Raw genomic sequence first — 12,910 nt, forward strand, 5'->3', positions numbered from 1 at the left:
TCTGTCCTGTGAGGGCAGGAGTTGTCCATCCCTGGTCTAATAAACAGCAGCAGAGAGAATCACAGAAGATTCATAATGGCATGCACGGCACATGATAAATTAAATTCCCAGATGATATCAGATTCTCCTTTGAGCCGTTTAAGAATTTCTTTCTGCTGGCGCTCCCCAATTCACAAATACCCAGACTGTGCCTGCTGGTGGTTCATTTCCAATGTACCAACACAAGGCCTCTTCCAGGCATGCTAAGATACTGCTAAGTACACTGCTGCTGCTCGGCAACAAAGCAGGACCTCTGTTGCCTAGCAATGTCGTTGCCATGACAACAAGCCATCTTTATCCTAAAGAATATGTTGTTGTGTACATTGAGTGGGGCTGGGGGGAAAAAAAAAGTATGTGTGTGTGGGGGAGTGTTCATTACAGGCAGGAGAGAGAGGCAAAGAGAATGAGTTAAAAAAAATCACTGTTTGATTTACCATTTCAATTACCCAGTCAGTGAGAGGACCAGATGAGTGATATCCCTGTCTGTACCATTTGATATTTGGTATTAAAAACAGCCAGCCCAGCGAGGATCAGCTTCAGAAAGTCATTTTGCCATCTACAGATTGCAGACTTCCATCCCCCCACTCTAGGCATTATAATAAAGCACGGGTCTGCCAAAAATCCTGTGCAAATACACAGATATAATGCCTATTTAATAGACTCTTCTTTCTATGTTAATGTGTTTTTTCTCGTATGCTTTTCACAAGACAGTGAACAAAAGAATTGTTCTTATATGGGATTAGTATCCTGCAAATCTTCAAAATTCATTATATACTAAGCAAGGGAAGTCATAGATGAGTCAAAATCAAATATATTGAACTCTGTTTAAGTGTTGGTGCCCTATACCATTTTTTTACCATCTTAAGTGTTGCTGTCCCATACCATTTCAGGTTAGGAGTATTTTGTGTTGATTTTTACTTAGTAGTAGAGTCACTCATCACTTACAGGTTTGGTCATCACTTACCGATTTGGACCCTCATTAATCCCAACGAGAGGCAGGTGAGATGCTCTGCCATGGGCATGGGTAACTCCTCTCCTCTTGCTTAACCGCTCAATCCAACTCATTTAAGTTATAAACAAAATCACACACTGGTTTGCTTTGGGTGCTAATCCTTCACTAATTGAAGAGTAAAGCCTCAAAGAATCCTACTTGCAGGAAAACGCACCTTTTTGGGGAATGAACTAACTTAAGTTACAGCAAAGCTGTAGTTGTTATATCTCTAAGAGTATTAGTGTAGAAGTATATGCTCTTCACCTGCATGCCGTGCTTAATGTAATGTCCAGATTTAATTACACACGGCTCAGTGCTTGAGGTCATTTTTTTTGCATCAGTGTTTATCAGATGAAACAAGCGACAGTTCAGAATGCAGTTTTACAGTACATACTGCATGGAGAATGAGATGACCTTGGTTCTAGAAATACGTGTTCTTTGTGAGGTACAATGTGCGACCCCGTGCAGATGCAGGTGATTACCCAAATGAGAGAATGCATGCTGTTTTCTGGTGGAAGATGATCAAATGAGAAGCTTTTTAGAACAAATTATTTCTACATTATTTACATCTATGTGTGTGTGTGTGATGAGAAAGAACATGTATTTCTGTCTGCATGTCTGTGTTTCTTGTCTTTCTTTGCCTGTGCCAGCTTTCGCCTGATTAACGGAGTTTTCGCCTGCTTTTTCCTGTCTGTGTTAGTGTGTGTGTATCATGGGCTTCCCTTTGTACTGTACGTCTGTGTTTCTGTGTGTGTGTCCCAGTGGACTGAAGCTGCAATATCCATAGCAGGACTCAGGGCTGTGTGCTGTGCATTTGCCAAGGTAAGGGGATAGGGTGAAATTGGTAGAGGGGGGGTGGTGTTAGGCAGCCTGCAAAAGTTATTATGCAAAGCTCTCTCGGCTATAAATCTTTCCTGTTTGCGCCTTTCTCTGCTCATTAAACAGTAAGGTGACAGAATTGCCGAGTGGATATTTTCACACTCTACTGCTTTGACAGACTGCCAGACACTTTCTCATTTAGTAATGTATTTTTTTTAGCTATTTATGTATTGTAAAGGGCAGACATTGTAGCATTGCTGCACATCTGCGTCTCTCATTTGAGGCAAAAGAGGTTCTGTATAGAGCAACGTCAGACAGGACTTTGGACAGCTTGGGGACCTCATTTTGAAGAGCTTGTCTCTCCGATAGCAAAAGAGAAGGATGTCAGTTGTCTCGTCTCACTGGCCAGATGGCCACTAAGTTGTGGACTCCATCCTTCCCAAAGTGTTATTTGAAAGATCCTGGTGAATCAGTGAAGTAAACATGACCAGGCAGTTTGCTTACTAAAACAGATGATTTTTATTCAAATGGGGGGTGTGCACCTGACGGTCCTACTTAAATATCCAAATGCAATCGAATACAGTTGAAGACAGCAAGAATATGATGGAAGAAAAATGGTACCACAGTGGCCAAGAAATTATTAAATTTTATCAATTAACACCTCAGTTTGAATCATACTTTTGGGGAATTGGTTTTATTAAAGCATTAGATTGCATATCTTAATTTTCCAGTATAAGAACAATCTTATCAATACTACCACAGTGAAATTCATTTCAGCTGAAATGAGATTAAATCCTTAGCGTTGTTTACATACAAAAATCTTAAATTTCATTAATTGAATAGCAGAAAGACATTTTTTGAAATCCTGCGGTGTGGATTCATTTTATGTTTCTTGAAAGTCGAAATTGTAGGTGTGAGTGTTTCACCCTTGCAGTTTGTTTCGGAAATGCACAACGAGTTTGAATGGGGCACGTTGACTTCGAGGAACTGGGCTCCGAGTCAGATTCTAACTTAAGGCGCCTGTCTGTTTTGGGGTTCAGATGGATTATTTACCCAATAGTGTGGGTTTCCGTCGAGCACTCAGGTTTCCCCTAAAGCTACGCAGGTTAGGACTGATTTGCTGCTCTAGGTCTTACCTTTGTGCTCTGAGATGGTGGGTTTTGAAGGGGGTCCTATATAAAATATTGTTTCTTCCAGTGTTTTTTTACGAGCTGTGGCAGTAGGAATGTCAATACATCGTAAACCTAATGAGCTGGCTCTCATCTGTAACTGTTCGGATGTTCTGTGGGCAGTAACCTTAACCTGTCATATACAAGCCGCACCTGGCAGTCATGCGGTTTTTCTGTCTGCTGTTCTGCTCAGTTGAAGAGTAGCAGAATCCCTGCTGTGGTCTGACACCCATAAGTTCAGAATCTTTATGTGGCACAATAGTTTTCGTTACGGTCGTACTATGGAACAATGCATATTATTTCCAGGATGCAGGATCACACGGTTTTCATTGCACCTCATCTTAATAAATTCGGGGAATTGGGGCTGATCTTAATATGATCATCATTAGTTTTGTAATTCGGGTTTGTCATAAAAGGAGATGAATGATCTTATCTTAGACCTTATTTAAAATGAACCATATGTCCAAAAGACACATGCTCTAAATGTAAGTGGAGGTAAAACAACACCATTTAGATTAGCGTGTTGCGAATGGCTTGTTTAAGAACATCCCTTTCTTTGAATTAGGTAAATCAATTAAAACCAAGTTCTCGTTTACAATGAGTATCTGGTGACCAGTTTATATAGCAGGGCATTTTCCTGGAGCAATTTGAATGAAGGACCCTGCAGAAAAGTACAAGCTAATGTCCCACCCTGGTTTTCAACCCGTGACCTTTCACTATGTTGTCCCGAACTCTGAAAACTGCTAGAGTTCTGTGTTTCTGCCTGAATTCAAGTGACAAAGGCAGTGCATGAAGAAAAGACATCTTTTTTCAGTGCTTTTTTTTTGTCCAATGACAACCAGCAATTGAGCACAAATATAATTATGCTGTTGCATTGTATCCTCAACCAGAGACTCTAATAACTCCTGCCACAGACATTTCAGCCCCTAGTGTGAACTGTGACTAGGGTTTGGGGTATCTGATTTTGCTGATGAACTTTTTGTAATATAACACGTTGCTGCAAACAGAAAATTAAAAGCAAACCTGAAGAAGGTCTGAAATGTGGATTCACTTTTTAAGAGCCGGAATATCACGGCTTGAAATCAGTGCCATGGCTACTATTTTTAATATGGAGGTCACGTCGCCTTTGAACTGCTTTTTCAGTCACAACATAAACCCTGATTGCAGCAGATTTGTATAATTTTTGGGTCAGCTCTTGAATTCTCAAGATTAGCTGAGTGCTTAGCGAAGGCGGCACAGTTACTCTCTGAACAGCAAATGCAAGGATTCATGAAGACTAAGATCAAGGCTGAAAAGGTTTGATTATTTCTGCCTGTCAGAATGTATCTGGTTGCTCAACTCTAGACCGATTTGAGAGCAGCATTGTTTTCTGCTCTTAAAAGGTAAACAATATTCTATATGAATATTACTACTTTCTCTTATACTTCTGAATTGTAGAATTTCAACATAACGTGTCTTGATTAGAATTCTACATTTTTATCTGGAGATCTTAACATTTTTTAGCAGTTTCTATTGATTCTACACATCTCGAAGGTGTAAATAATGTGTCAGCATAAACACCTTATTTTATAAACAGCCCCAGTTATATTTAGTTTTTTCACAACTTGCATGCAGAACCCCGCACACATCTACATTGAACATCTGACAGTTCACCCAGTCTTCAATTTTGTCTGAATGTGGTTGAAATTCATTTGCTGCTCTTTAGTGTTTCTAAATTGTCCTAATTTGAGATAATCTGCCGGTTTGATTAGTTTGCTAACTATACGAGAATGAAGGTCATTGATAAAAACTAGCAGTGGCCCTAGTGCAGATTCCAGCGATACACCACTCATTACCCCAACAATGTGCAGTTCATTGTGCTGAGAAAGACCTACCAACAATAGCTTCAGGAATTTGCCATTCCCATAGCCAGCCACCTCTGTGGTGTTGGGTCCGCAGAGCCTGGTTTTGAATGTCGTGTCGTCTACATCTCATGATTGCAAAAAATAATTAACCATCATAGGACATTGCCCCCGCCCCCCCATGGTGGAATGTATCGTTTTGTGGATTCATTTTAAGTTGTTAACTTAAAAGTGGGGGAAAGGAGTCTCGTTCAGGGGAAAGATAAGTGAAGTGTGCCTCTTTTGCAAACACCGATGGCTTAGGAAGCAGTGAGGTGTGGAATTTCGGCTCTGGATTCTCCCAGTAATTGGATGTGTGGAAAGAGGGGGAGAGGGAGACGAGGATAAAGGGTAGCATTGAACAGGGGGGTGTCATTGTACCTGTTATTGCCAAGGGTCCACTACCTGATCTCCCTTTCTATGGACAGTGGCCATATTTAACTACCTTAAAACCCTTTCTTATTCCCCCTCATGAACAGCTAAGCAAACAGCTAAATGGAGTAATTCAGAGCTCACAATGGCAGGTTTCCCCCTGCATACAGCAACAAACGTAGTCTGAATTTGGCATTTCTCCAGAACTCTTTTTCAATTATTTTTATTATTGAAGTGTTTGCATGAAAAGTGATCAACTGCTCTGAGCAGTTGTGCTGCCAGCACGGAAAAAGATTAACGCAAAACACAATTCTCCACCTTGAGCTTCTGATTAAAAATGTGTGTGTGTGTGTGCGCTTTATCCCCAGAGGGATAAACGAAAGCACAGCAACTCACTGGGATCAGACTAAATTGAAAAAATAAGAAATAGGGAGTGATTTCTCAAGGTAGTTTGCTCTCTTGTATGGCACACTGGGGCAGGCTAGATGCTTATAGAAAACATGCAAGTGCAAGTCTCGCACTCAACATAATAAACACGACAAAGAGAAAAGCAAAACAGCTTTTGGATTGTGTAGCTCACACCCTTGGAGTGTTTCTGGCCTAGGTTGTGCGTTATGAAACATTAATAAAAAATATGTTTTTATGATGCTTTCTTCTAACGTTTTAACCTTGTCAAGTACAGTATCTGTGGTGGTAATGGTGATAATGAAACTATTCAATAATAAGAAGAAAAAATAAGAAGGGTCTAAATGATTCTCTACTATGAGTCTATAGTAACTGGAATATTATACGTGTTCAAGGTCTATTCTGAAAGTGGAATGTTCGAAGTAAATATAATTCTCTGTTTTTCATTTATTTTTGGCCGTGCAGTGTCCTTTTAAAGATACCAAAAGCAATTTTTCCCACTTAAAAACCCTAAAGCTCCACTAATATTTAAACAAGCCGAATAAGCAAAAACAACAGTTTCCTCATTCTGAACATCTCAGCAGCTGAGTGGTCTATCTTTTCAGTCCCTCAATTCTCAGGTGATGCTGATCTTTAATCCCAGAAGCCACCTGCATTTCATACCTGCAGTTCTCCAGTTCAGCCTTGAATTCTTTCATGTCTGTATATGGCCGTGCATTTCTATTTGCCAGTCGATTAACAGTGCAATTGGTCTTCTCAACAGCACAAAAATACAATATGTTCAAAGTCATTATGGTTAATAATTAAAGAAAGATGAACACAGAGATAAATAGTTTCTAATAATATGGGATCTCACTAGCTGTTAATTACCATTAAAAGAGAGGGATTGAGTTGGAAAATAGAAAAAATGTGAAGCCCTGTTATCAGGCGAAGGTTAAAGAGGCATAGAAAGTGGAAGGACCTTGATGTCTTCCGGGAACTGATTTTGAAACCCCTGGACAAAAGGAGCAGGCTGCTCGGTTTTTCAAGGGATTATCAACTGGGCATCTGGAGAACTGCTACTCTCACCCACAGACGCACCCCACAGCAATCCACAAAGCAAGTTGGGGATTAGAAACTGACATTAGAGCAGCGTCGCACCATGACAAATTACAGACCAGATTACTGAGCAGCAGGATATCCACGGATTAGTGTGGCGTTTTCTGATGGGTTACTGTCTTGACACATGTAAGGTGTTGTGTGTGTGTGTGTGTGTGTGTGTGTGTGTGTGTGTGTGTGTGTGTGTGTGATCAACCACAAAGTGACTGCGTTGTAGCTGAAGTTTGATTTTGCTGTGTCTTTCATAGTTCCCTGTGTTTCCTGGCACTTTTGCACTGTGCTCTGTAAAACATAATTGCTGTTATGCGTAAACAACTTCACAGACATCAATGACGGTCAGTAATGTTGGCAGCTGCATGGCAAATGCGATGTATAACTGGGAGAAACAGAATATGAAAGCATGCCACCTGATGTTTCTCCAGGTAGGTGTGGAGTCCAGGCTTGCGTTTCGTACTGATAACCAGAGCATTCAACTACATTTGTACAGGTGACAGGGCCCCTCAACTGTGTGGTAACCATCTGTCGTTCCAGTCTGTGTACTGGAAGGGTAATACTCCAGATTAGGGGTGGCACGTTCCAATTACAAATTCTCTATGACCTGTCACTCATTAATAAAGTGTTAATAGCCTGGTAGAAGCTGACCTATGCTAGTGATTAATTGCGTGTAAATAAGCAGTTCATTTTACCTCAGTGTTAATAGCTTGCTAAGCACTTAGAGTACAGGGTCATCCTTAGCTAATACGTCATAAATAATTTAGAAACTCTGTGGCACCATTTACAAAAAAAAAATCATTAATAGATCAATATGAATGATTGGTGTAGTGCTTAATTCTTTCCCTCCTCGCCACCTGGCACCAGGATTTGAAAAGACCTCTGCATTCAGCTTGGCTGCTGACTCATTTTATGAAAAATGTCTAAAAAGAAAAAATGACAGATATGCAATCAGAAATTGTGTTGCAGGAGCACTAAGAAATATTCCGCGAAATGCCTATTATTATTATTATTATTATTATTATTATTATTATTATTATTATTATTATTATTATTATTATAAAAAGAGCAGCAGCTACATCCCTGGGAAGAGTTAAATACATTTACACAACATGTGGCAAACAGCTCAAAACTATGCAACTCCTGGGCACATGCCAAAATCTAAATCCATGCTGTTCTGTATATAGTTCAAGTCTTTCATGTGTACATAGAGACATTTATCCCAGAAGATCTGAGATAGATTCATTTTGCTTTATAAATACAATAGCTAAACCATCACGGTCATTATCACCCTGCCTGTCAACTCTGCAATCTGTACTAATATAGCCAAGCACAAGGCAAGTCAAATACCAGCCTTTTTTACAGCCCTTAATTATATCCAATCATTTAATTATATAATTAATGTCATTTGTCAGTAAATGGCCAGTTAACTAGGCAGAAGTGCCAGGATCCTGCAGCAAGATGACTGGGTGAAGTTGGTATTGGTATAGGGATTGATTGATTGATTCTGTTGCTGCTATGTTTTTAGTGCAGGATTCTCTTTTATTACATGTTCTTATTTTTACCAAAACACCAACACGGGAAGGGATTTACTTGTCCTGTGATCTGGTTTTGAATCTGGCTGGAGATAATCTGATATTATCTCTCTCCCCACTGTTTGGAAGATCCTAGGTCAAAGAGTTCAGTTTTGCACTCTGTTTTTATACCAGCTGTCTCTGAAGTGAATCAGGTAGTACAGTCATATTCCCGTATAGCAGGTGTAACCCCGGTCTTAGAGAGAAACAGTACTGCACATTTTTTTTGTCTCTAAATTTCCAACTAAGCAGCCAATACCTGTTAACTTGTACGATTTAAGATAACAAGTGGTCCAATTAAGTAATTATGAACTCAGCTGGAATATGAAACAGAAAACCCTTCAGGGTCTCCAGGACCAGGTTGACATAATCTGCTGTATGCAAAAAGCTAGTCGTGATGTCCCATAGGTAAGCTACACTGATAGAGAATATTCAGTGGAATTCATTACATCCACCCTGCACTATCACGAGAGGTCCAAAGGGGTAGAACACAATGACTTTATGTTACTTTTTCTCCTTGGGTGGGGAGCTTGAGTTGCAGCAGCAATCTGTTAGAATGACAATTCATAGAGCTCAAATGGGAAATGAAAGATCTGCAATTGCATCACAAGTACAGAAGGTGATTTCTTCCCTTTTTGTCATTGTCAGTAGGAGGCTTAAATCTATGATTTGGTCCCTTGAAAAGTCCCTCTTTCACGAGATCTCGTTGCTCTCCTTGATTGTTCAGAGTTGCCCGAAATTCTTTTCCAGCCAAGAAAGCCCCTGATGGATCAGTCATTCCCAACGGCTATTGTGATTTCTGCTTGGGCGGCTCTAAGAAGACAGGCTGCCCGGAGGATCTGATTTCCTGTGCTGACTGTGGGCGATCAGGTAAGCCTAAACCCATCCCATCAACCACACACACCCTCACCCACCTGCGCGCCTCCCACATTTGAGTCCAGGCTAGAAATGAGAGGCAAGGAATCAAATCCATTTACATTTTGTTTCAATATACAGTATAGCATTTTTTTAGGACAGATTTAAGGCCTACAGGTGAGTGTGGCACAGACCCAGGGAGGCTGGCAGGCAGGAGGTGCAGGGAAGAGCACAATGTGGCCACTTGTTCTCTCCCTGCTCTGTGGGTGGATCGACAGATGGAGCTTCAGTTGCCTGTGCTGTACTTCTTAGGTGGAGACTTTCCCAGAACCCAATATAACAAAATGCTGTGTGTCGGTTATATATCTGTTTCACTCTAGACTGATATGTATAACATCCTTCCAAGAAGTCCTCGTGGGTATAGCAGAGAGTGTGGAGTCAACACTGATAAATATTTAAAAATTGAAGTAACAAAGACTCTTCCTGTTAGGAAAAAAATAAACTCCATCAGTAAAGTCTGAAATAAAGGCACCAGCTAAGTCTGAATAGTAACAAATTATCAAGACGCAGATCCTGTGGCACTCCTAAGGGAACTCTTTATGGCTGTGTGAGAACTCCACAGTTCTGTCCTAAAATGGGTTGTGCTCCTGTTAACATTCGCATCTTTCTGGTGTATGTTGTTAATTGTGCTCTTTTAACTCTTCTTCTGACAAGCTGTCTTTCTAAACACGTTATATAAAAGGAGTAGAAGACAGGTGGCTAATTACAGAGGTACACTTTCAAGATCATGCCTGTTGACAAGCAATATTAACCCTGCCGTGACTGAAACACTCTGCTGGCAGTAGGTGTTCAGTACAGGGGAATAAGCCAGGAGACGACACTTCATTTGGGTGTTGCGGCCTGTGATTGAATTTCTTTAATCGCCACGTTTCTAATCGCATGCTTTGCATATACGACCACGCTCAGCTGCAGCAGGTCCTGAAGGGGCCAAGAGGAGTGTGTGAATGTGTGTCGTGGCCCAGTGCTGAATCAATGCCTTTCAGCCAAGGGCCCCTGGATCCCTCTCTCACCATTTGCTTTTGAGCTGCTTCGCAAGCCACAAGCACCAGATCAGGCAGAAACAGCAGCAGCAAAATCGCAACGCCCCCCTGCAGCAAGCTGGAACTCAAATAATCCCGAAGATGAAAGACGTCTTTTAGTGCTGGTTGACATGTTGTCGCCTTTTGAGGAAGAGGGCTGTGAACCTGGCCCGGAAAGATCACGGGGATTGCTCCTCGTGCAGAACAGGCCTGTAAAGCTTAATTATGTGTAATGGTGCTGTTATAGTGGAGTCAAGCAGAGGGAAAGCATGGTGATACCTAATTGCTAGTCAGTGTCTAGGAAAATCATGGAATATGAATAAATGGGGGATTGTGAAATTTGTTAGCAAACTAAAAAAACACAGTTATTAATAATCAAGATTGTAACAGTAATTACAATGGTCTTCATTCAAAGTATCCCGAAGGTTTGTACATTGGAAGGGTATATCAAGACCATGAATGCAGAATAAACCTAAGCATAAAAGAAATGGAATGCAAGGATCAGGAAATAAAGCATCCATTAGAAAACTGTATTCTGTTTCTGAAACGTGTTTTAAAAAACTGCCAGGTACATCCCGAGTCTCCAGCTCAGGGGAGCACTGCGCCGTTCGGGAGCGACAGGGCTGAATGTCCCCCAGAAACACGAGCAACACATGTCTGAACAAGCAGGGACCTGCCAGCTGTAGTGACCGTGCCTCTCTCTCTGCCAGGTCACCCCTCCTGCCTGCAGTTCACAGTGAACATGACTGCCGCTGTGCGGACCTACCGCTGGCAGTGCATTGAGTGCAAGTCCTGCAGCCTGTGTGGAACCTCAGAGAACGACGTGAGTAGCAGTAACAACCATAATGAGAAGCATCTTTCTGCTCCGAAGGCTCTGCTCAGATTGGTATTTAGCATATGAGCTTAGCATAGTAGGAAAAAAGATTCTGAATCTGTTTTGTGCGCGCCATTATAATCACTTTTTTCATTTAGCATATTGCTTTAAACTAGACATCATGAGCTGCTGCTGCGCTGTTACATTCTGAGTGGCTAAAATATTAAGAACCGACATTAAATAACATGTTGCGGTCTCTGAAAAGAGCGAGCACTTGTTCCACAGAGGTTTGAAACAAACATTTTCTAATGGATGCGTTCTTTTCCTGATTTTTGAAATATCTGAAGCCCTGTCCCATCGCATTCCTGCAGTAGGATTGCCTTCGTCTGAGCTTGTATTAAGGATAATGGGGTATGAGACTGAGCTGAGATTGAGCTCCGGTTATTGTTCTGTCCAGAGAAGGTGATGGAAATCAATTTCGTGCTTCACAAGCCCAGCTGCACACTGTCTGCCCCCGAAGAAAGTGAGTTATTTTGACTCGGAGAGGCTAATATTTTGGCCAGTCAGTGCTATCAGGACTCTGATGTCTCATCCAGAGCATAAGGTGGGGCACGAGATGATTCAGTAATAGCACACAATATGTTAAGCACAGTTTTCACCTCCTGAAAGCCAATCTATTTCTCACTAGATCACATGGTCATCTTAGGACCTGTGCATCAAGGAAGTGGTTTATCAATTTAGAACAGCGCAATAGCTATAGCTCAGAGCTGGTAACAGTAGCTGTCTTGTGTAAACTTGCTATTGAGGAACCTGTTGTCTTGGCCAAAGTTGTAGTCTTCCACTGTTGTAGTCTCAGGTTTCAGTTGCACTGTTTTAACCAGACATCTGAGTTTGGTGTTTGAAATTGTGTGCATCAGTTTGATCCATCTGAACTCTGGTATACAGTCACTTGTATAAGGCAGTGTTAAGTATGCCAGCATCATCCAAACACGGTAGATGTCATAATGCTGGCATAAATCCAAACATAGCAGATGCTGTGATTTGATATTGGAGAAGCTCGCTCCGGTAGTGGTAGGACACGACCTGCAGCTCTCAGAATCTCCCTGTCTCTACCTTCCACTCTGGGCAGGATCAGCTGCTGTTCTGCGATGACTGTGACAGAGGATACCACATGTACTGTCTGAGCCCCCCCATGGCAGAACCCCCAGAGGGTAAGTAACGCAAGCATAGTGAAGAGCCTGGTGGCTGGAGTGCATCTCGCTTTCTGTCATGTCAGGCGGACTTGCAGTTTATGACTCTCCCCTGAGTGCTCCAGAGTTCATCAACCGTAGCTCTGTCATTGCAGATCTTCGCTCCTGCTGATCCTTAAGTGTTAAAGCAATTACTGGCAGAAGGGTTCAATCACTAAATTAAATGTCAATTGTGCAATTGAAGCACCGGTTGGATCAAAGTTATATAATGGAGTGTACTGGAAGAGTGATGCTTCCCTACCATCTGTTTGAGTTTATTACAGGGTTACCCCTAGTGATGCTGGTGTTCCTTACACACCTGTTTAGCCTGAAGCAATCTGGACAAAGTACTTCGCTCAAGGGACAACAGTTGAGTCCAGAGCCTAATCCACAAGGATTGTGTTATCTAAACATGAATAAGTCGCTTTAACCTGTGTAGTAGTGTGGTCAACCCTTCTTTTGCTGCATTGTGACACAAGGAGATCTAGGGTTGATGTTAAAAACAAATCTGAATTCCGAAATTCTGAAGATTCTGTTGAGTGCTTCTTCTTGAGCATTGCTGAAGAACAAAATAAAATAAATGCCTCGGCTGTCT

At 41.5% G+C, this 12,910-nt stretch overlaps 1 protein-coding gene across 4 annotated transcripts in view; it reads left to right on the forward strand.

Moving 5' to 3' along the window:
• The window catches only part of dpf1 (double PHD fingers 1), a 46,149-nt gene that overhangs the window by 24,710 nt on the left and 8,529 nt on the right, over positions 1-12,910 (forward strand). For all 4 annotated transcript variants that reach the window (XM_088627713.1, XM_088627712.1, XM_088627711.1 and 1 more), the window contains exons 9-11: positions 9,089-9,208; positions 10,983-11,095; positions 12,216-12,297. In XM_088627713.1, coding sequence (XP_088483839.1) covers positions 9,089-9,208; positions 10,983-11,095; positions 12,216-12,297 — 315 coding nt within the window. The remainder of the gene's footprint in view (positions 1-9,088; positions 9,209-10,982; positions 11,096-12,215; positions 12,298-12,910) is intronic.

The sequence above is a fragment of the Lepisosteus platostomus genome, chromosome 4 (genome assembly GCF_059453375.1).
Source record: "Lepisosteus platostomus isolate fLepPlt1 chromosome 4, fLepPlt1.hap1, whole genome shotgun sequence".
NCBI classification, from domain to species: Eukaryota; Metazoa; Chordata; class Actinopteri; order Semionotiformes; family Lepisosteidae; genus Lepisosteus; species Lepisosteus platostomus.